The sequence below is a fragment of the Macrotis lagotis genome, chromosome 5 (assembly GCF_037893015.1).
Source record: "Macrotis lagotis isolate mMagLag1 chromosome 5, bilby.v1.9.chrom.fasta, whole genome shotgun sequence".
Taxonomy (NCBI): domain Eukaryota; kingdom Metazoa; phylum Chordata; class Mammalia; order Peramelemorphia; family Peramelidae; genus Macrotis; species Macrotis lagotis.
In genome coordinates this window covers 5,664,742-5,687,889 of record NC_133662.1, presented here as the reverse complement: position 1 = coordinate 5,687,889, position 23,148 = coordinate 5,664,742, and the positions used below count along the sequence as shown (strand labels likewise).

The 23,148-nt window shown below is 39.2% G+C and overlaps 1 protein-coding gene across 1 annotated transcript in view; it reads left to right on the top strand.

Moving 5' to 3' along the window:
* Positions 1-23,148, top strand: part of ITPR3 (inositol 1,4,5-trisphosphate receptor type 3) — a 119,578-nt gene that overhangs the window by 46,047 nt on the left and 50,383 nt on the right. Inside the window, exons 8-20 of the mRNA XM_074236536.1 lie at positions 7,446-7,592; positions 8,167-8,262; positions 9,187-9,237; positions 9,523-9,665; positions 10,351-10,450; positions 10,596-10,756; positions 12,142-12,283; positions 13,609-13,770; positions 15,173-15,345; positions 17,804-17,923; positions 19,022-19,204; positions 21,213-21,464; positions 21,648-21,792. Of these exons, the coding sequence (XP_074092637.1) occupies positions 7,446-7,592; positions 8,167-8,262; positions 9,187-9,237; positions 9,523-9,665; positions 10,351-10,450; positions 10,596-10,756; positions 12,142-12,283; positions 13,609-13,770; positions 15,173-15,345; positions 17,804-17,923; positions 19,022-19,204; positions 21,213-21,464; positions 21,648-21,792 (1,875 nt within the window). The remainder of the gene's footprint in view (positions 1-7,445; positions 7,593-8,166; positions 8,263-9,186; positions 9,238-9,522; positions 9,666-10,350; positions 10,451-10,595; positions 10,757-12,141; positions 12,284-13,608; positions 13,771-15,172; positions 15,346-17,803; positions 17,924-19,021; positions 19,205-21,212; positions 21,465-21,647; positions 21,793-23,148) is intronic.

Here is a 23,148-nt window from a genome sequence, read left to right as displayed (position 1 = left end):
TAAAAATGGAAAAAGTCAATAAAATGCTTAAATAATGCAATGAGCTGATAGAGGCTTATAGGAATGATCATTAGAAAAAGTTTCAATTTTTTTTTATGCACACACACACACACACACACACACACGCACATGTGTATATATAAAAAAAGCATTGTAGCAAATTAAGAAGGTACCAACTGTGGGAACTAGGAGTTTACAATTCTCTAACTCAAAAGTTTGCCTCTAAGGCTGGAAATTTCAGTTTCAGAATTATCACTTAGGAAAAGAAATAAAAAGACGAAAAGCCAACTGGGAATTTAAGGCCCAGGTTCAACTTAACCTCGTCAGCACACGCATTCAAAGCTACCATAATTGCTGATGGTGTGGGAAGGGAAGAAGAAATCATTCACTTTACTCTTAATAGAAAGATCAAGAAAATAACACTTCCATGTTGTATGTTCAGAAAGGAAAAAATAAAAGAACCCCCAGAGGGGGGAAAAAAGAAAAAGTTTCAAAGAACAGCAAGAGCCTAGTTCAGGGGAATTTGGGAAGATTTTTATGGATGGCACCACTAAGAGCTGATTTAAAGTAGAACCGGAGACCCAAGTAACCCAATAATCTAGGCTAAAGGAGTAAACCAGCATCTGAAACCTACTTAACAGTCAAGAAAAAGAGTCAGATTGATGAGTTAAATTTCAACAAGCCAGTGTAAATAATTAACACACTCTAGTACAATCACACCTTCATCATTTCTCTCTCCCCTGCTAATTACCCATTGTGGATAACTTTTTGTCCTTATTCCTCTGCTTTGCACTGTGCTTCCTCTCCAGCCTTATCTAGTTGTACTCTCCAACACTGAGAGGTCATCTATCTACACACACTTTTCATCATGATGATGATGATGATGATGATGATGATGATGAATGCTGGCATTTGTATAGCACTTTATGGTTTCCAAAGTGCTTTATAGAAAGATTAACTCATTTGATTCTTAGAACAAATTCAAGAGATAGTGATTACAACTAATTTCATTTTACAGATGAGGAAACTGAGGCAGACAAGTGTTAAGTGACTTGCTCTGAGGCACATCAAACTAATGAAGTTAGATTTGAACTGACTCCAGACACAGCCCTTCATCCACTGTACCCCTTAGCTTCTAAACTCTATCTTCTTCTTGGAATCCTCAACTACTTCAATTATATTGGTGTCTTCCAAGAGTCAGTTCAAACTCCACCTCTTCCATTGAAGACTTCCCTGATCGCTCTCTTTTTTCGTTAAATATATTGGACTGTATAAAGCAATTCAGCCTCAGTTATATGCTGTTTTTTTTTTTTGATTCAGTTGTCTGTTATCTCATACTCCAACCCCTTTTCCCCTTAGACTCTGAACTCCTCAAAGGTAGGGGCTTATATTTCCCTGTATCTCTCACTATTTCTGACCCAGAAATAAGTGGGTGGACACATACCCATTGATCACTAAACCTGTGCACCTATTCCTGTATTGAAAATAATCCCTCTAACTTTGGGAGCATGAAAACCAATCAGACCTCTCTTCTTTTGTTCCTAGAGAATATATGATGTGATCAGATGCTGAACTTGGAGTCAGAAAGTCCTAGGTTCAAATCCTGCCACAAACATTTCTTTTCATCTATAAAATGAGAGGGTTGAATTTGATAACAACTTCCAAGGTCCTATCCATCCCTAAATTTATCATCTCTATTTTTTTTTTAGATTTTTGCAAGGCAATGGGGTTAAGTGGCTTGCCCAAGGCCACACAGCTAGGTAATTATTAAGTGTCTGAGACTGGATTTGAACCCAGGTACTCCTGACTCCAGGGCCGGTGCTTTATCCACTGCACCACCTAGCCTCCCCATCTCTGTGTTTTTTAAGTGAGATAATGAGGTGGTGGACACAAAGTGCTAGACCTGGAGTCAAGAAGACTCCTCTTCCTGAGTTCAAATTGGTCCTTGGACACTTACTATCTGTGTGACCCTGGGTAAATCACTTAACTTTGTCTGCTTCAGTTTCCTCATCTATAAAATGAGCTGGAGAAGGAAATGGCAAACATCTCCAGCATCTTCGCTAAGAAAATCTCAAATTGGGTCAAGAAGGGTCAGACATGACTGAAATGACTGATCATGAGCTCCAGAGAACAATTGGGAAAGGGTACAACCAGTAGAGTGGTCTCCAAACAATGGGGGGGTAAAGGAGAGCTCAGTGGTCCTGATTTCCTGTCCCAAGACAACTTGCTCAACTCATACTCTGGCCTCAGAGAAGCTTGGGTAGTTTATAGAGAGGAAAGGGGATCAGTCACCTAAGAAATGGAAGTTTCTGTCCTGAAATAGATTTCCAGAAATGGGAAGTGCTAGAGCAGGGGCTCCCAAGGGGTAGGAGAGGACATATTTAGGTAACCAATAGTCTGTTGGACAGAGGCCTAGAACAACACAGGCCTTGCGAGGAACACATAAGTGACTAATAAATAGTCTTCATTTTCAAGAAACTGACAATCCACTGTTGGGAATAAAATGTGCTCACAAACACAATACCTTGGGCAGAAAACGATTAGAGTCATAAGAGAAGCATAAACACAATGTTGTGTGAACTCCGACACTGACAAAATCACTTCTGGCAAGGAAGGCTTTGTGAGAAATGTGCTATTTGAGCTGGGCCTTGAATGATGGTTAAGATTTCTGTAGAAGGAGAGATGTGGAACAAATGCTCCCTGTAAAGGGGAGAAAACAATATAGGGTCAACATTGAAGAGATTGTAAAAAGTTCAACATATTTGGGAAATAGTGACTAGTCCAACTTGAATGGGTTCTAAAATTCATTAAAGGAATTAGCTTTAAGCAGACATTTATTTAAAATTTTTTTAATCATATTGAACTTAAATACAAAAAGATAAAAAATTTCCATGTTTGCAGCACAGCACAAAAAGAGGATTCAATATGAAATTATGAATCATTACTATACATTGTTTTCAAAGCTGTCCTGCTTTTCTGTGCTCCCTTGCTTTTTTTATTATATGCTGGGCACTTTCCCTCCTTCTCTCCCAACATTGCACCATTAGAGAATGAGATACACACACACACAAACACACACACACCCATACTTTCTATTTATCAGTTCTTTCTCTGGAGGTGGATAGCATCTTCCCTCATAGGTACTTTCTGGTTGATTTGAATATTAATATACTCAAAATAACTTAGTCATTCAAAATTATTCTTTGAACTATATTGCTCTTATTGTATACAACATTTACTTGTTTTGCTCATTTCACTCTTTGTCACTTCATGTCTTTCCATGTTTTTCTAAAATCAGTCAACTCATTATTTCTTATAGCATAGAAGTAGTCTCATCACAATCATATACCACAACTTTTTTAGCTATTCCCCAAATGATGGGCATCCCCTCAGTTTCCAGTTTTTTTGCTACCACAAAGAGAGCTGCTATAAATATTTCAGAACATACAGCTAGCTTGGCACAGTGGATATAGTACTGGCCCTGGAGTCAGGAGGATTAATTACTCAGCTGTGTGACCTTGGACAAGTCCCTTAACCCTTACCAAAATAAAAATGATCATCTTGGAAAGCAGACCTAATAGAGGTATTGCTAGGTTCAAGGGTATGCACAGTTTTATAACTCTTGAGCATCATTTCAGATTGTTCTCCAATGCAGTTGGATCAGTTCTAATTCACAGGCAGACATTTTTAAGTGCCTACTGTGTTCATAGTATTGTCCTAGGCACTGGGAAGATACAAAGTTTAGATAAGATACTTCTTAGCCTTGTGGAATTCTGGAGGGATACAGATAACTGTAACCATACACAATAATACATAAGTACAGTAGAAAGTTGTAAAACAAACTATGTTGAAGGTACACAATCAATTTCAGTTGCAGATTCATAGCTACAAACTTGAAAAGTTATGACTTCAAATGACATGGGAAATATTCAGTAACAATGAATTATAGATACAAGTGGATATAGATACAGAGTATAATTTCATAAAGATTTATAAACATTTGGTTTATTTGTCAGACAGTTGAATCTAAGGAGAAATATTATTCTTGTTTTCATATTTTTGGATGTTTGCATAGGCTTCCCCCATGCTCAGAGTATAATCCTCATTGCTCCTCTTTAAATCTGTGGTTTCCTTCAAAATTCAGTTCAAATACCCTCTCTTCCTTGAGCCCTTTCTTGATTTCCCCCATCCCCCCAGGTGCTCATCCCTCCCTTACCAAATTATCTTGTATTTTATTTTGCTTGTTTTTATGTATTGTCTCACTTGGTAGAATGTAAACTCTCTGGGTAGGGATGTTTACTTTACCTTTGTATCCCAAATGCCTGGTACAAAGTAGAAGCTAAATGAATGCTTTTTGATATGAGTGATTTAACATATGTCTGCCTCATTTCTTCCTGCCCTTTCTTCCATGGTTTATGTATAGTTTCCACCCCCTCCACTTAGATTGTAAAGCTCCTTGAGGGCAGGCATTTCCTTTTTTATTCATTATACCTGTTGTTGAGGCTACTGAATTGGATATTAGGAAAGGCTTCTTAGAGGGGTAGGTTGAGCTGACCTTTGCTAGATAGAGATAGGGAGACAAGCTAATCCAAGCCTAGATTGAAATGTGAACAGGGCTGGAAAAGCACAGAACCTCTTTGGAGGTCAGAAAGTCCTTTGGTTTGACTGGAGGATAAGAGATATGACTGGGAATTCCAATGTTAGGTCTGTATCTAAAAGAGATGATGGAAAAGGGTAAAAAATCCACATGTACAAAAAATTTCATAGCAGTTCTTTTCATAGTGGCAAGGAATTGAAAATTGAAGGGATGCCCATCAACTGGGGAATGACTGAACAAATTGTGGTATATGATTGTGTTGGAACAGTATCATTCTATAAGAAATTATGAGGGACAGGACTTCAGAATAGCCTAGAAGAAAGACTTTCATGAACTGATGCTGAATGAAGTAAGCAGAACCAGAACACTATACATACTAACAGCAAGACTGGGTGATAATCAACTATGATGGCCTTGTTCATTTCATCAGTACAATAATCAAAGACAATTCTAAAAGACTTGTAATGGAAAATAACCATCCATATCCAGAGAAGGAACTTTGGAGTTTAAAAGCAGACCAAAGCTTACTGTCTTCAATTTTTAAAAGTTGTCTTATGTATAATTTTTTCTCTCTCTAATGTTTTTCTTCCATTTGTAATTGATTCTTCTTTCCCAATATGATTAATATGGATCTATGTTTAGCATGATTATGTATGTAGAGCCTATATTAGATTGCTTTCAGCTAAGAAGAAGGGAAGGAAGGGAGGGAGAAAAAAGGTAAAACTCAGAACCCACAAAAATGATTATTGGAAACTATTGTTGCATATAGTTGAAAAAGAAATAAAATATTTAAATTCAAAATAAAAAAAGAGCTGAAACGATAAAGTGGTGCTTGGTTGTAGAGAGCATACTTAATAGGGATCCACTAAAGTTTATTAAACAGAGAAGTGACTTTTAAAAAATTCATTTGATTTTTATTTTCAGTTCCAAATTCTGTTCCCCCCCTTCTCTTACCCATTGGGAAAGCAAGAAATATAATTCCCTTTATTTATGTGAAGTCATGAAGAACATATCTATACATTAGCTATGTCCTGAAAAAAAAGAATGAGAAAAAATAAGCTTCAATTGATACTGTGAATCATCAGATCTCTATCTCGAGGTGAATAGATTTTTCATCATGAGCCCTTTGGAATTATGATGACTTATTGTATTCCTCAGTTAATAAGTCTTTCACAGCTGATTATATTTGCAATATTGCTACTACCATGTAGATTGTTTTCCTGGTTCTGCTCACCTCACCTTGCTTTAGTTTATATGGATTTTCCCAGGTTTTTTTTTTTAACTATCCTCATCATTTCTTAGCACAGTAACATCCCATCACATTCATATAACTCATCTAGACATTCCCCTAATTGATGGGCATCACTTCAATTTCCAATTCTTTGCCACCAAAAAAAAGAACTGTTATAAGTGCTTTTTGTATATACATGCCATTTTTCCTTTTTCTTTGATCTTCTTGGGGCACATAGCAGTGATAATGCTAGGTCAAATAGAGTTTTGTAGCTTTGGGAGCATAATTCCAAATTGCTTTCCATTATTCTAGCAACACTGCATTAGTGTATCTATTTCCCCACATCCCCTCTAGTTTTGTCACTTAACTTTTCTTAACCAATTTGATAGGTGTGAGGTAGTTGCTTTAACTTACATTCCTTTAATTATATTTACTTAGAGCATTTTTCATAGGATTTGTTAGAAGTGACTTAATCAGATCTCTTTCTTAGAAAGATTATTTTGTTATTAGAAAGACATACTGAATTTAAAAATGTACAAAAGAAAGCAAAAAATACATACAGGATTATGGAGCAATTTCATAACTACTTTAATAAATAATAGATATGTTCTGTCCATCTTTACTGTAACCATATATATCACAGAATATTGAATTTGAGAGAGAATAGAAATATAAAGGCTTGAATAAAACTCTTATAATCCTCTGGTTTGAAGGGATAGCAATGAACAGGGTTATTGTGATAACAATAGGAATAGAGAAGAGAGGACAGATGTGAATGATGTTGCAGGGGTAAATTCAATAGAACTGACAATCGTTTGGATGGGAGGAAGTGATCAAAGATAATACCAAACTTGCAAACATGGTCTCACAGAGTAAATGTAGAAAGGTGGATTAGGAGCAGAGCAGGGAAGGTTTCAAATACTGGACTGAGAAATTTGTGCCCTGAGATTTTCTCTTGCTATATTAGTGTAGTTTTTCTTTGTACATAGCTGGTGGAGTGGGTGTTGTTTTGAAGAAGATCATTGTGTTCGGTTCTGCTCCCCATGGATTAAGAACATTAATAAACTGAAAAGTGTCCAAAGAAAGGCAACAAGGATGTTTGGGATCTTGAGTCTTTGACATATGAAGATGAGTAGAAGGAACTAGGGATGTATTTAATCAGAGGAAGACAAGACTCAGAGGAAGGCATGATAGTTACTTTCAATTATTTGAAGAGTTGATGTGTGAAAGAAGGGGTACACTGGTTATTTCATCCCTGAAGGCAGAACCAGGAGCAATAGATAAAAGTTGTGAAGGGGCCATATCAGGTTTGGTGTTGGGAAGAGTTGGTGGGTCCCCCTCTTTGGAATTCTCAAACAGCTACTTGGTGATTGTCTATATGGTAGGTCATAGTAGAATTATTTTCAGATAAGATGGTTACTGAGATAATTTCTGATTCTAAAATTCAGTGATTCTCTGGAGCATAGAGAGAAAGATACCTAGACTATAGACTAAAGTATGGAAGACATTTACCTTTTACTCAGGGATTTATTTGTAGCAAAAAATCTTTATGGTTGGGCATATCTCATAAAATCCCCCCATCCTGCTGAGTCTCCCCCCCCCCAATTTCCTTTGCAGGGAGATGTGGTACGTTTGTTCCATGCAGAGCAGGAGAAATTTCTGACATGTGATGAGTACAAGGGCAAACTACAGGTGTTCCTTCGTACCACCCTGCGCCAGTCTGCCACATCAGCCACCAGCTCCAATGCACTCTGGGAGGTAGAGGTGAGATTCTGAGGGTGGAGTTTCTCAGAGCTCCAGAACCCAGTTCCTGACATCCATCCCCACTAATTAATCACCTTGTGGTTTGTGTAAACTTCCTTTAGTGTAAAGCATTATATCAAAACTAGCAATTATTATTATTGTTCTACATACTTTCCTCCAGATCTATCTACAACTCCTAACTCTTGAGGCTGAACCCATACTCTTAGTCTTTTCTGGCTCCAACATTTGAGTCATTCCCTCTCAAGCCCCTACCTCCTTTCCCAGCTCCTTGGATCCCATCTCCCTATTCTAATCTGCAACCCGTCTCATTTCTCATGAGATCTGATATCCCCTTTCTCTACAATCCCATGGGAGAAAAGCTAGTATCTCTCAGATCTCTAGACCAAGCCTTCTAGGAGCTCCAGCGATGGGAGATACAGTGTCTAAGCTCTACTAGGTTACCCTTCCTTGCCTATACCAGCCTTCACTTGAACTTTGGGCCTTTTGGGCTTAGCTTGATATTTTCCCATACCCCTTGGATCTGGCCATACCCTGACTCTTTGAAACTAAACTGGTCTCTATGGTTCTCCTTTAGGTCGTTCACCATGATCCCTGTCGTGGAGGGGCCGGCCACTGGAATGGCTTGTACCGCTTCAAACACCTGGCAACAGGCAATTACCTGGCAGCAGAGGTGAGGACAGGAGACAGGGATGAGTTGATTTGGGTATAAGCATGTGTTTATATAAATGTGTTGATATATTTGTGAACACATAGGTTTGAAAAGGTGATATATGTGCTTATGTATAAATTTATATGTGCACCCAAGTATTCTGGCATGTGTATATAAGTGTATATATACATCCATGTTTTTATGCAACAGTATAGAGTTGTGCATGTATGCAAATGTATTTGAGATATGAGTATATGTGGATACATGTTTGTATTACTATAGTTTTTGATTTCTCTCCCCCTTGTTAGGGGGTGGGAGTGGGCTAGAGTAGAGAGGAAGATGAGGGAACAATTTCATCTTACTACCTGTCTAAGCTTTGGTGAGTCCATTAGCCTCTTTAAGACTCAGTTTTCTCATTTGTAAAATTAGGGCTTAGACTAAGTGATCTCTACTGCCCCTCTGATTCCTTCTGGAAGCTGGAAGCTCCCACAGCCAGTGCTTGTGCTGATAGCTTTGGCTTAAAATAGGGGTGGGTGAGGAAACAGCTGTCTTACATGTTTTCTTAACTTTCATTCCAGGGTTGTGCTTAAAAAAAAATACTATAGAACCTAGATGGGAATGGACCAGTATATAGAGTGCTGATTTAGAGTCAGAAAAGAGGTCTCACTTCAAATTCTGCCCTAGACCCATATCATCTGTATGAGATAGGTGAAGCCCTCTCAGCCTCAGGTTCTTGATCTGTGAAAAGGGGATAATAATAGCATCGCTCTTTCCTCATCTACTTCCTCTATCTTAGTGAGATAGCATTTGTCTCCTTGTTGTGAGGATCAAGTGAATAATATACGTAAAGTGCTTTGCAAACCTGAAAGTGCTATCTAAACACTAGCACCTATTTCATTGAGGTTGATGGAGCAGTCTAGTTAATAGCCTTTCTTCCTTTTCTAGGAAAACCCCAGCTACAAGGGTGACTCAGGAGAACCAAAAGCTACAGGAACTGTAAGTAGCTATTTGAGAGCAGACACTGTCTTATTATTATTTTGTTGTTGGTCTTTTGCCTTAATACAAGTATATATCTGGTATATATTAGGTGTTTAATAAATGTTGAGTGATTGGAGTGGAGAGGACTTCCATAGGTGGGTTTGGGCCAGGCAGCCAGGCAGTTGAAAGGGAGCTCCAGATCCCCTGAGGTGGTAGGATACAGAAGGGAGACTAGAAGGTTCTGAAGCCAGTGCTGATGACGGGGATGGGGAAGGGTGTCTTAGGAGGTCATATTTCCCTTAGGTGGCCCAGGGAAGAACTGGTCGAAGAAATGCTGGTGAGAAGATCAAATACCGACTTGTGGCTGTGCCCCATGGGAATGATATTGCTTCTCTCTTTGAGCTTGATCCCACCACACTGCAGAAGACTGACTCTTTTGTACCTAGGTGTGCATCCCCCTTCATTCTACACCTCTCAATCTTTACCTGTGAGGTAGATTGTGGGATTATCATAAGTTTACAGATTTAGAGCTGGAAAGGACCTTAAGAGTCAAGTCTGAATCCACTGTTTTACTAATAAGGAAACTGAGGCACAGAGGTGATGTGACTTGCCCAAGGCCATACAGTTAGTATATCCTAGATATCTTGTATCTGAGGCAGTTTATACTGAAGTCTTCTTGACTCCCAAGTCTAGGAGAGGAGAATCAGGGCAGGAGAGGTATATATGGAAAATGGTGGTGGAACCTAGCTTCTCTATGGGACTCTGTGGGGGCTGAAATATCCCTTACTTTGTATTCTCTGCTCTGTCTGTAGTACATGGAAGTTATTAAGGCCTGAGGTTGGGTTCTAGTATTTGCTACCAAGTAGTTGTATAACCTTGTATAGGTCATTTCCCTTCTCTAAGCTTGTTTTCCTTATCTGTGAAATGGGGATTATGATATCCCTCCTCTGAACCTAATAGTCCATAGTCTATCTGGAAAATTAAAACTTGCTACCACTTCTATGTCATCTTGCATTCCCACTCACCTCCATGAGCTTCTGCCCATTTTTCAGGTGTACTCTGACCTTTAGATGACCACTGCCCTTTCTGTGATTCACGACATTTGTATGACCCCTTACCTCTCTGTGCTAGAAATTCCTATGTCCGACTGCGCCATCTCTGCACCAACACTTGGATCCAGAGCACAAATGTTCCCATTGACATAGAGGAGGAGCGGCCCATCCGACTCATGGTACCTCTCAGCCCTTAGGATAGAAAGGAAGAGAGGGAAGGAGGGAGAGAAAGTGAGAATGATTGTTGAGGGGAGGTTATAGGAGAGAGGATGAGAAAGGGTCATTCCCTGGTGAAAGAATGAGGCTAACTCCAGATTGTTGTAGCTGGGCACCTGCCCCACCAAGGAAGACAAAGAAGCCTTTGCTATCGTCTCTGTGCCTGTATCTGAAATCCGAGACCTTGACTTTGCTAATGATGCCAGTTCTATGTTGGCTAGTGCCGTGGAGAAACTCAATGAGGGTTTCATCAGCCAGAATGACCGCAGGTACCCGCCTTGGGAATATGGGTTATCAATTGATTTGTTTCTTATTGAGTCAATAAATTGAATGTCTTTGTCTCTAAAATCATCTTTAAGGGATTAATGTAGATTACAAAATTGAGTATTCATCGATCTATTGAAGAGATGGAACTATTTAATCTGGTGAAGAAAAGAATTGGTAGAGGGACATAATAACTATCTTCAAGTATTTCTTTGCTAGTCCCATGGAATATAATGATTAGATTTGTTCTACTTGGTTCTAAAGGGCAGAAAATATGAAATACAGGATGGGGGACGGTTGCAGAGAGGCATATTTTGTCTTGATGTAAGTGTAGTAGGAGTGATTAGGTAATCTTTTTGAACAGGAATATACTGGAACCAGCTCTTACATCCTCAAGCGAGCTGGTTGTTAAATCTTTAGTGTGAGCATTTATACCTCAAACATCAGCAAATACTGCAAGTCAGGATTTGATTTATTGATTGTTTTGTTGAATTCTAAATTTAAAATCTTTGATTTTTTTTTTTTGCCATATCCAAACATTTGCCTCTGATGAGTACTGTTTAGATTTTTCAGTTACTATTACTATTACCATTCACATGATGTTGTTCATTCATTTTAGTTGTGTCTGACTCTTTCATCCCCTTTGGGGTTTTCTTGGCAAAGATACTGGAATGGTTTACATTTCCTCCTTCAGCTCGTTTTACAGATGAGGCAACTGAGGCAAACAGGATTAATTGAATTGCTTAGAGTCACAAGGCTAAGTAAGAGTGACTGAGACCAAATTTGAATTCAGGAAGATGGGTCTTCCTTACTCCAGACTCAGCACTGCCCCACACAGTTGTCTGAAATGAGCATAAAAGGTATTTAATAATTGATTTGAAGGGGGATTTGAGCTGGATCCTGAAAGCTAACTAAGATTGTATAGGTTCAAAAGGAGAGGCAGATTTTTGAAGAAAAGAGAACAACATAAGCAAAGATGTGGAGGAAAGTCTCTTACAGAAGGAGAAAACCCATTCAGTTGTTCAGGAAGGTGTGTGTAGGGGACCAATGAGACCTAGAGTTGGAAAGATAAATTGGGTCCAAATTGTGGAGAGCCTCGAATGCCAAAATTAAGAATTTAAATCGGCTTCTGGAAGAAATTAAAGCTGGTGTGCTATTGGATATTTTTCAGCAGGGATTGTGCCCATAGAGGTTGATTTTACTATTGTGGATGGATCATGAGCTATTCTCAAAAGATGAATTTTTGGGGAAGAGGAGGAAGAGACCAGGCATTTTTTTTTTAGATTTTTTTTTGCAAGGCAGTAGGGTTAAGTGGCTTGCCCTAGGCCACACAGCTAGGTATTGCCACCCCCAGGCATTTCTTAAACACTATTCTTTAACCTGCTCTCAGGTTTGTCATCCAGTTGCTGGAGGACCTGGTGTTCTTTGTCAGTGATGTCCCCAACAATGGACAGAGTGTTCTGGACATCATGGTGACCAAGCCCAACCGAGAGAGGCAGAAACTGATGCGGGAGCAAAACATACTCAAACAGGTATGTATCTATGAATATATTTGTATTTAGCTTCTTTGCCATTCTTCCCACAGCAGATAATTCCCAGCCTTACCCCAGAGCTAGTGTAGAAAATCACATTTCAATTGTAGATCATCCTCCCTCTGGTGTTCAGTCTGAGATACTTTTACTTCTCCAAATGTTCCTATTCTCCTGAGAGAGTAAGCAAGACTTATGAATGGGTTTGTTTGGAGCAGCTTTAAAAGAGTCATGGGATTATAGATCTAAAGCTGGAAAGGACCTCAGAAGACTTTTGGTCCAATCCTTTTGTATTATAGCAAGGGAATGGAGACCCATGGATATAATGTGACTTAAGTGTCAAGAGCCCAATTTGAAGCTTAAGTCTCTGAGACCAAAATTAAGTGATTTTCCATTGTGAAAATTAAGGTTTAAAGAGAGGTTTCAATTTAAGGTCGATGTTAAAATAAGCATTGTTTTGAAGAGTTAGAATTAGGATTATAGTAAGGAATAGTCTTGAGGTTAGGATTACAAATAAAATTAGATGATGTCAGGATTAGGATCTGGAACATAGATCAAGAACTAAAAGGGACCTTAGAGGTTATCTAGTCCAACTGCTTCAATGTACAGATGAAGTTATTGAGGATCCAGGAGGTTAAGTTCACTGTTCAAAGTCACAGAAGTAATAAAAATGGGAGAAGGTTTGAATCCAGGTTTTCAGGTCTATAGACCTTACTCTTTCCTTTGCATAAGGCTTTAGGGCAAGAGAAAAGGTATGTGTTAAAACTAATTCAAAGTTGATTACTCTGATCAGTGCAATGAACAATTATCCTCTTGAGAGAATGGTGATAGATTCAGGATGCTGAATAATATATATTTTCCTGATATGTCCAAGTAGGAATTTGTTTTATTTGACTATGCATATTTGTTATAAGGGCTTTTCTTTTCTCCCCCTTTCTTCTTTTCTTCCTTCCCTTCTTTCTTCCTTTTTTTCTTTATCTTTCTATCTTATGCTGAAAGTGTGAGGTGGAATAGGAGTGTACGTAATTAGAAAGGACAGAAAGGAAGAAAAAGGCTCATTAGGCCATTTTTTAAATGCAGAGAAGACAAGTCCAGAAAGAAGCATAACCAGAACAGCTTTGAAAACTACAACAATTTATATGGGAATGCCTATCTAATTTGGTATTTATTAAGTTTAGAACAAAAAAATACAAAAAAAAAGAATTTTAAGACTAGGTTTAAAGTTCAAAGTAGGTTGAAGAATAGGATGGGGGGGCCTAGGTTTGGTTCAGAATTAGATTAGGATTTGGGACTTCACTTTATTTTCTTTCTGTTATCTGGACCCCTAGATCTTTGGAATCCTGAAGGCCCCATTCCGGGACAAGGGTGGAGAAGGTCCACTTGTGAGACTGGAGGAGTTATCTGACCAGAAGAATGCTCCCTACCAACACATGTTTCGTCTCTGCTATCGTGTCTTGAGGCATTCCCAGGAGGACTACCGCAAGAACCAGGTAGGCTTGCTTTTCCCACTTTGACTCTGTTTCATCTGTCCTCTCTCTGGATCTTGTGCTCCCTGAGAATGGCCATGAGGGACTGGGAAACTTTGGGCTAACAGAAAAGCTTACTGATTCCTTGGCTCAGCTTGGGATCTTTCCTTCTAAATAGATTCTATCCTTGGGAGTAAATTCACTAAATCTTTCATATTTATTACCAATCCTTTCCTCTCCCTTCACCCCTTGTATCCCAAGTCTAATCAGTTCTACCTCTATAGGTTCTCCTTCATTTCTCATCTCCCGCCATCCACCATTTAGGCTTTTGAGGTTGATTGTCTAAACTATATTTCTTCTTTTATTTTTTTTTATGTAATTGCCTGTTTATTATTTAGTGGCACCATTTTTTGGCAAACTATAAATTATTTCTAAGTCCCATTTCCCATGTACAATCTGTAATCATTTACAGGCTTAATGTAATTCTTCAATGGAGTCTAAACAGGAAGTACATCTTTAAAAGTTAGAAACTAAATTCACACATTTTCTTTGGGACCAGAAATTGGTACACAGTACAAAATATACATTTATTGAACTTAATTGTAAACACATTTTGGATCACATAAACTACAAATAGTGGATAATCATTGTGGAGAATATTATACATTGTAATTAAGGAAAATAGCTCTTCTTTGTATATTAGTCTCAAAATTATAAAATTTTATAATGAAGCTATGTATTTTGCAAACATGCTCTTTAAGCTTACATGTCTTCATAATATTAATACATTCTAAAGGGAAAAATTACATTTTCACAAAAAATTTTGAATCTTACACTAGGCTAAAACAATCAGCATTGCATGGCACTACAAATAAGATCTGTTTTCTCAACTATTCCTTCTTTTAGCCAGCTTTCATGAACTGCTGGAATAATCCTCCTCTTGTGTGCCTGTAATCTTATCATCCTTCTGGTAAAAAATGTTAGGGGATTGTGGGTCGAGAAGAACTGAATGGAACATAAAAAAAATTTGGTCCAATCTTTGTATTTTAGAGATAAGACAATTGAGACCCATTGAAATTATGATTTGCTCAGGTCACAAAGATAGCAATTCTCTGAAGTGGTATTTGAATCCTGAGTCTCTCTGACTCAGTAGCCAGTGTTCTTTCCACTTTTACTCCAGTTCGACAATATCTTTCTCTTACTTCTCTAGTAAAGTTCAAATACTTCTATTTGACTTTTAAGGTCAGGGTCTGGGGAGGCTGTCTCCCATGGATCAAACTATTTAGTTTTTGGTCTCTCTCCTGTCTCCTCACTCATCTGCCCCTCTAGGCCCTTGAGGGTTTAGAGAGAAGGAAGAATTGTGGGGCAGAGCCAGGGAACCTAGTGTTGAGGTTTTTGATCTGCCCCCCAACCCCATCTTTTCCAGGAGCATATAGCCAAGCAGTTTGGGATGATGCAGTCGCAGATTGGCTATGACATCCTCGCTGAGGACACCATCACTGCCTTGTTGCACAACAATCGGAAACTCTTGGAGAAACACATTACCAAGACAGAAGTGGAGACATTTGTGAGCCTTGTGCGCAAGAATCGGGAGCCCAGGTTAATGGACTTACTCCCTTTTGCCCCATATGTCACTCATTTGTAAATGCAGTATCCCCTATTACACTACCATCCTCCTTTTGTCCACTTTTCCTTTCACTTCATCTCATCACTGTATTTCTTCATTCACTCTTAACTCATTCTCTTAATTTCTACTCACCCCTGCTTATTCTCCTTTTCTCTATTCTCTCCCTTTTCATCTCTTATTTTCTGTTCACACCTAAGTAAAGTTACTCCTATTCATCCTCTATTGCTATTTACTCTATATTCACTCTACTCACTCTCCTTATTTTCCTACTGTCTGTTAATTTCCAACTTATCTGCTAACCCTGCACTTAATATTTACTTCTTCATTCTATCTCTAACTCTCCTATACTCTCCTCCCCTTTCTCTTCTCCATTTACCTTCATCTCATCCCTTTTAGCCTTCATTTGATTTCAGTTCATCTCTTTACCTTCCATTCACTTTCCCTCTCCAATCACCTCCTTATCTCACCATCTTCTAATTCATCACTCACTCACTACCCTGCTCACCACCAATCATCCTCAACATAGCCTTCATTTGTCATCACACCCTCCTTGTACTCATTCACCTCCCACTCCCTATACCTATTGACTCCATTCTTCATTTTTCTACTCCTTCCCATTTGACTTCTGTCTTTCTGTTAAGCCATGACCATGACCATGTGACTCCACTCATTTTCAGTCCTTCACCTTTCCCATTTACTTGCCTCATTTCCCATTCCTTTCTTTTTTTTTTCTTGTTTTTTTTTTTTACAAGGCAGTGGGGGTTAAGTGACTTTACCCAAGTTCAAATATCTAGGTAATTATTAAGGTTGGATTTGAACTCAGGTCCTTCTGACTCCAGGCCAGTGCTGTATCTGCTGTGCCACCTAGCTGCTCTTGCTATTCCTTTCTTGTCAGTGACTCATTAAAATTACTGAGTGAAGTCATTGATAAAGTGATTCTTGAGTCATACCCAGTGGATTAGTTGGGCAGCATATTCTGGGGGGGAGTTTATTTGACAGTCTCTGATCCCTGACCCCTGATTAGAGTATGGAATAGGTTGATTTTAATGAGGGTGATTTGGTTGTAGTTAGAGGTTTTCTTTAATAACAGAACTAATGACTACTTGTTGGGGTTTTTGTAGATAGAACTCATGATTTGGGTAGGAGTCAGACTATTACTTCTGAGGTCCCTTCCACAGAATCTACCAACTCTGGTCTCTCTTCAGTCAATCAATCATTGAAACATTTATTAGGTGTCTGTTAGGTAGCTAGATGGTACAGAAGACTACAGTTCAAGATTTCGGATTGAGAAGACTTAGGTTCACATTCTAAGTTGAGTGACCTTGGGCAAGGCACTTAACTTGTCTCCCTCAGTTTCCTTATATGTCAAAAGAGGATAATGCAATATATCTATTTCCCAATGTTTTTATAGTATAAAATATTTGTAAAATGCTTGACGAACCTTAAGTTTCTAAATAAATGCTAGCTATTATTATTATTATCAAGATAATATGGTAGGTGCTTTGAATATCAAGATAAGAACTAAACAGTTCCTGCTCTCAAGGAACTTACATTTTACACACACACACACACACACACACAGTAAATATTTAAGATAAATGAATTAAAGTAAATTGGAGATGAGATGAGACTATTAGTTTGAGTTATCAGGTGGTGGTGGGAGAATGTGGGAGATCCTCTGGGGAAGAATAGGAAAGGTCTGTTGAGACAGAATAACTTGGTGGCTTTGAATTTAATTTTTTTCAATTAATAAAACTCAAACACTTGTAATAATAATTGCTAATATTACTATAGTACCTACCGTGTTCAAGACACTATGCTAAAGCACTTTAAAAATATTATCTCATTTGATTCTCATAACTCTGTGAGGCAGGTACTATTATTCCCATTCTACAAATAAGGAAACAGGCATTTAGAGTTTAATGTGACTTGCCCAATGTCACATGGTGAGTAAATATCTGAGATTGGATATAAACTTCCTGACTCCAGGCTTCCCAGCTATCTACTGTGCCACCTAGTTGCTCTAAAATAAATATGCAGAGTTTAGCAAAACAAATTCCTGCATTGGTCCATATTAAAAATTACATATCTCATTCTGTATCTTGACTCTACTACCTCTCTGGCAGGAGGTAAGTTAGCATGCTTTTTCATCAAGTCTCTGGGGTACTTTAAGGCTTTGAAAAATTATCTTTATAATGTTGCTACATACCATATAAATGGTTCCCCTGATACTATTAGTTTTCTCTGCATCAGTTCATACACATTTTCCTAGGTTTCTCTGAAACTATGCCTTTCATCAGTTTTTCCAAAACAGCAACATTCTTTTATATTCATATACTATGATTTGTAGACTCATTCCCCATTTGATGGGCACTCTGACCAGCTCAGGTAATTACTACAAGCTGACACCCCTTTTGCTCATCTCTTCAGGTTCCTGGACTATCTCTCTGACCTATGTGTGTCCAACCACATTGCCATCCCTGTCACCCAGGAGCTCATCTGCAAATGTGTCTTGGACCCCAAGAACAGTGACATTCTCATCAAGACAGAGTGAGTGCTGGATCTTTGCCCTATTTTACTTCTCTTTCCTTTCACTCGCTCCTTTTCTTCTCCCTGATTCTCAAAGCCTTACCTAGTCCTCTTCTAATTCTTCTGTCTAAACCAGGATTGTCTCTCTCCCAAGATACCTTAGGATCCCTCATCTTGATTCCAATCACCCCCTCACTCCCCCAGTCAGAGAATGAGGGGCTGTGTCTAAGAGTTTATGTTGAAGATTTTGTCACTTTTTCTTCGTCATCCTTAAACCCCACCCCACTCTCATCTTATTGTATTTATTGAAAGTCTACATTATGTATTGAGTACAGGGTGAGGTACTGTGGGGAATATAAAGGAAGAATAAGGTGTAGCAATCTTTCTGCAAGACTTTGATAGGTTGCCTTGTGAGGGAACCCATGTTGATAAAGATATAAATTCCTATGGTCTTTATTGACTCAAATCCCCTTGCATGGTAACTTGTCCAGATATTTCCAGAAGGAATACTGCCCATGGTATAGTAGGAAAAACACTGGATTTAGAGGAAAGGACCTGGGTTCAAATCCTGCTTGAGACACTTAATAACTGTGTGACCTTGGCAAGTCACTTAAACCTCTGTGGCTCTCAGTTTCTTCATCTAGTTGAATTGGATGAACTCTCAGGGTCCTCTCTTGCTCTTGTTCTATGATTCTAATGATAAACAAAAATGAGGAGGTTAGATAGAATGTCTTCGGGGAGTCTTCTAACTTCAGGGGTGTTCTGGTAGATGTTTAACAACTTCCCTCTCCCCCAAAAGGAATGCTCAGATACTCTTTAAAATTTAGTCTACATTATTAACTAATTTTGACATCACTCTGTTACTTATAGATAACAAACAGGATAGTAAATCAATTTGTAATGTTTGTTTTCTGAGATGTAAATGCTCACTGAAAATTAAAACAATTACCGCTCTCAAACCCACCTGAGCTGTCTCCTTCATAACCCTGGGTAGATCTCTAGGACTTTTTCTAGTTCTCTTATTCTCTGATTTCCTCAGGATGGGAGTCAGTTGGGTTAGGACTAGAAGAAAGGGCTCTTAAACTGAAGCCCAACCTAGAGAGGGTGTTTTCCTCACAGACTACGGCCAGTGAAGGAAATGTCTCAGTCCCATGAATACTTGAGCATTGAGTACTCAGAGGAGGAAGTCTGGCTGACTTGGAGCGACAAGAACAACGAGCACCATGAGAAGAGTATTCGGCAGCTGGCCCAGGAGGCCCGGGCAGGTAACGCCCATGACGAGAATGTGCTCAGCTACTACAGGTAGGTAGCTTCATAGATCTGATCCAAACCAATAATCTTTGTGCTTTTCTAGTGGCTCCTGATCACCCCTGCCCCTCCCCCCATGCCCTCCCTTCTCCCTCATAAAATCTGTAGCTTTCTTCACATCTCAGCTCATGCTCCATCCCTTATGGTGGGGTGGGAGGGCAAAGAACAAGCTACTTCCCCTTTTGTTTAAACTATAGTAGTAGAAGATATCAGAATGGACCTCTCACCCTTATAGGTGGAAGTCCTATAACTGTATTTCATTATTATCATTATCATCATCATTACAATCATCATGATAATATTATGCTTTAAGGTTTGCAAAGTACATTACATGTATTTCTTATTTGATTTTCACAGCAACTATGAAAGGAAAAATACTATGATGATATTGATGATGATAATGATGATTATTTTCCATTCTATACATGAGGAACCTGTGGCAGATAGAGTTTAAGTGATTTGCTCAAGATCACAGTTAGTAAAGGTCAGAGGCACATTCCATCCAGTACTCTACCCATGCTACCATCCAACTATTTAGAGCAGGAGTAGTAACTCCTGATACAATACCAGAGGTGACCTGCAAGTTTGGAGTGGACCAGGCTCTGTCAGTCCCCAGTAGAATTTTGGAGATGGTGAAGCTTGGATGCCATGTCCTCCAGTCTCTGCCCTTTTGCTCCCTCCTTCCTTCTCCCCATTGTCATTGCTTTGTACCCTATCACACTCCAGTGAATCCTCGATGAAGTGTTAGATGATCTGGCTCACCTTCCCTTAGTTTGGAAAGTGAATAAAAGAAGACTTGGCATGCAAGCCCCGTAAACTGCTGATTCCTGTTCTAATCTAGATTCCTCCCACTGCAGTTTAAACAGCATGCTTTGACTCATCCTGGGAAGACCCAGCCATAGTTTCCTTCTTCCTCCCCCTTTTATTTTTACCCTGCCTCTGCCCCCACCCACTTGTCTCTTTTTAAGCTGTATTCAAGTATCTGAAGGACTTCCATGTGGAGGAGGTACAGAGCTTAGTCTGCCTAATCCTGTGAAATAGGAGCAGTGGGTTGAAGGAAGCTTCAGAGAGGAGGTTTTGGCTTGAAAAGGGGAAAAAAAACCCAATTAGAACTATCCAAAAGTAGCAGGTATTTTCCTTATGAGTTTGTGACTTCCCTTTACCTGGGGAAGCCTTTGAACAGACTGAGATATTGTAAAGTTTCAAGTCTCTTCTTATTTTAAGCCATCATATACTCAGCTGTCAATGAACATCGTTAAAAAAAAAGGCACAGATTTGACTATGTTCCTCATCTCATCTCAATAAACTCCAGTGACTCCCTATTGCCTGTAGGATCAGATACAAGCTGCTGTGTTTGGCATGTAAAACAGCCTAGCTCCAATCTACTTCTCTGTCCTTATGAGTAATAATGTAATAATGTAATAATAATAATAATAATAATAATAATAATAATAATAATAATAATAATAATAATAATAATACATTATTCTCTTTCACACACCTGACTATCTAAGTGAACTGGTCTTCTTGCTGATCCTTATACCATGATACCCCATCTCCCGTCTTTGCATTGTCTCCCTTCTGACCTCCAGCTTGTAAAATCTTTGCTTCCTTCATGTCTCAACTCAAATACCAAGCCTTTCCTGGTTCCCTTAGTTGCTAATGCCTTCTCCCCTAAAAATTACCTTGTGTTTATCTTGTATATCTTTGTATATACATATTGCCTCCTTGGATAGAATGTAAACTCCTTGAGGGCAGAAACTATTTGATTTTGCCTGTGTATCATCAGTCCTAGCACAGGGTCTGGCACATAGTAGGTGTTTAATAAATGTTTGTTACTGATAGACAGAGAATAACTCTTCTTAAGTATAGACCACAGGACCTCTGAGGTCCATTCCAGGTCTGAGGTTTTGTGATTTCTCACTCCTTTCATCCTTTTCCCATCCTCTCTGCCCCTGCATGTCTTCCTCCACCTTTCTTCCCACTCCCTTCACTGCCATAGATACCAGCTGAAGCTGTTTGCTCGCATGTGTCTGGACCGCCAGTATCTGGCCATCCATGAGATCTCGCAGCAGCTGGGTGTGGATCTGATTTTCCTGTGTATGGCTGATGAGATGCTGCCCTTTGATCTACGGGCCTCCTTTTGTCATCTCATGCTGCATGTGCATGTGGACCGAGACCCTCAGGAACTCGTCACCCCAGTCAAGTTTGCCCGCCTCTGGACAGAGATCCCCACAGCCATCACCATCAAGGAGTAAGGCCTGGGACCATAGGAGAAATGGGGCAGGAAATAAGGAACAGGGGCCAGAGGTTAAAGAATGAGTGCTCTTTTAAATTGAGGTGGGGGAAAAAACTGAGGGAGAAGAAAGTGAATGAATTCCCCTCCTTCCCTTTCTTCTTTTCCCTCCTCACTCCATCTCCCTCCCTGTTCTTCTAGCTATGATTCCAACCTCAATGACTCTCGGGATGATAAGAAAAATAAGTTTGCCAACACCATGGAGTTTGTAGAAGACTATCTCAACAATGTAGTCAGTGAGGCGGTGCCCTTTGCCAATGAGGAGAAGAACAAGCTCACCTTTGAGGTAGGACCTTTGTGGCTAGGCAGCTAGGTGATAGAGCACCTATCCTGGAATAGGGAAGACTTGAGTTTGAATCTGGTCTCAGATACTTACTAGCTGTTTGACCCTGGGCAAGTTGCTTTATCTCTACTTGTCTGTTTCCTCATCTATAAAATGGGGATAATAGGGGCAGCTAAGTGAATAGAGCACCGGCCCTGGAGTCAGGAGTAGCAGAGTTCAAATCTGGTCTCAGACACAATAATTACCTAGCTGTGTGGCCTTGGGCAAGCCACTTAACCCCATTGCCTTGCAAAAAAAAACAAACCCAAAAAACCTTAAAAAAAGTGGGGACAATAATGACATCAAATGTGGTAAAAATTGTAAAAGTGTTGACATATAGTAGACTCTAAAGAAATGTTAATTATTATTATTATTATTAAAGAGAAATAGGGGTACAGAGTTACATGAAGGAAGACTCAAGGAATGGAATGACAAATAAGTTAGCAAACACTTCTGAAGCTCCTGTGTGATGTTAGGTAGGAAGGGGGATGAGTTTCTAGACCACAAATAGAGAGGCTGGATGTTAACCTTGTCACGATGTTAAGGCAGGGATTCCTTTCAGTAATGAGGTAGACTAGATGACCAATTAAGTCCCTTCTTAAAATGAACTCGCACATGCTGAAATTCTCCTGTTCTATGCAGCCTCCCAGGTAGGTCAAACAAAGCCTCTGATACCTTCATGATATTGAGGGAGAGAGTAGAGAACTGAATTTGAGTCCCAGCCTTGCCTTTTACTGTGTGACCTTGGTCATGTCATGCCTTCTCTTTGTAACTATGTCCTCATTTGTAAAATGGAGATAATAGCCACAATTTGGTATAATCAATCAATAGACATTCAATCAACTCTTTTTATATACTAGACACCCTGCTAAGATCTGGAAATACTATGAAATTCAAAATAATCCCTGCCCTTGGAGAGCTTACATTCTAATGGAAATCAACAGTAAATAAATCGATACATATAGAGTTGATGGAAGATAACTTTAGAAGAGAAAATCCGGTCTTTGGGGGAACCAGAAAAGGCCTTCTAAAGAAAGTGGCCTTCCAGGAAGCCAGGGTTTTTAGGAGAGAGAACATTTCAGGCATGGGAGATAGCCATTGTAAAGATGTGGATATGGGAAATGGAGTGTGGAGATTAGGCAGTCTCAGAATGTGGGAGACCGGGATTCTAGTCCCATCCCTGATACATGCCCACCTTGCAGTGCCTCAGGAAGCTTTCTAAAACCCTACATTACAGAATGGTTGCTGACCTGTAATGGTAGAAGGGATCTTTTCACTTAGGAATGCCAGTTAAATCTGAAGTCTATACCAAAAAACTAA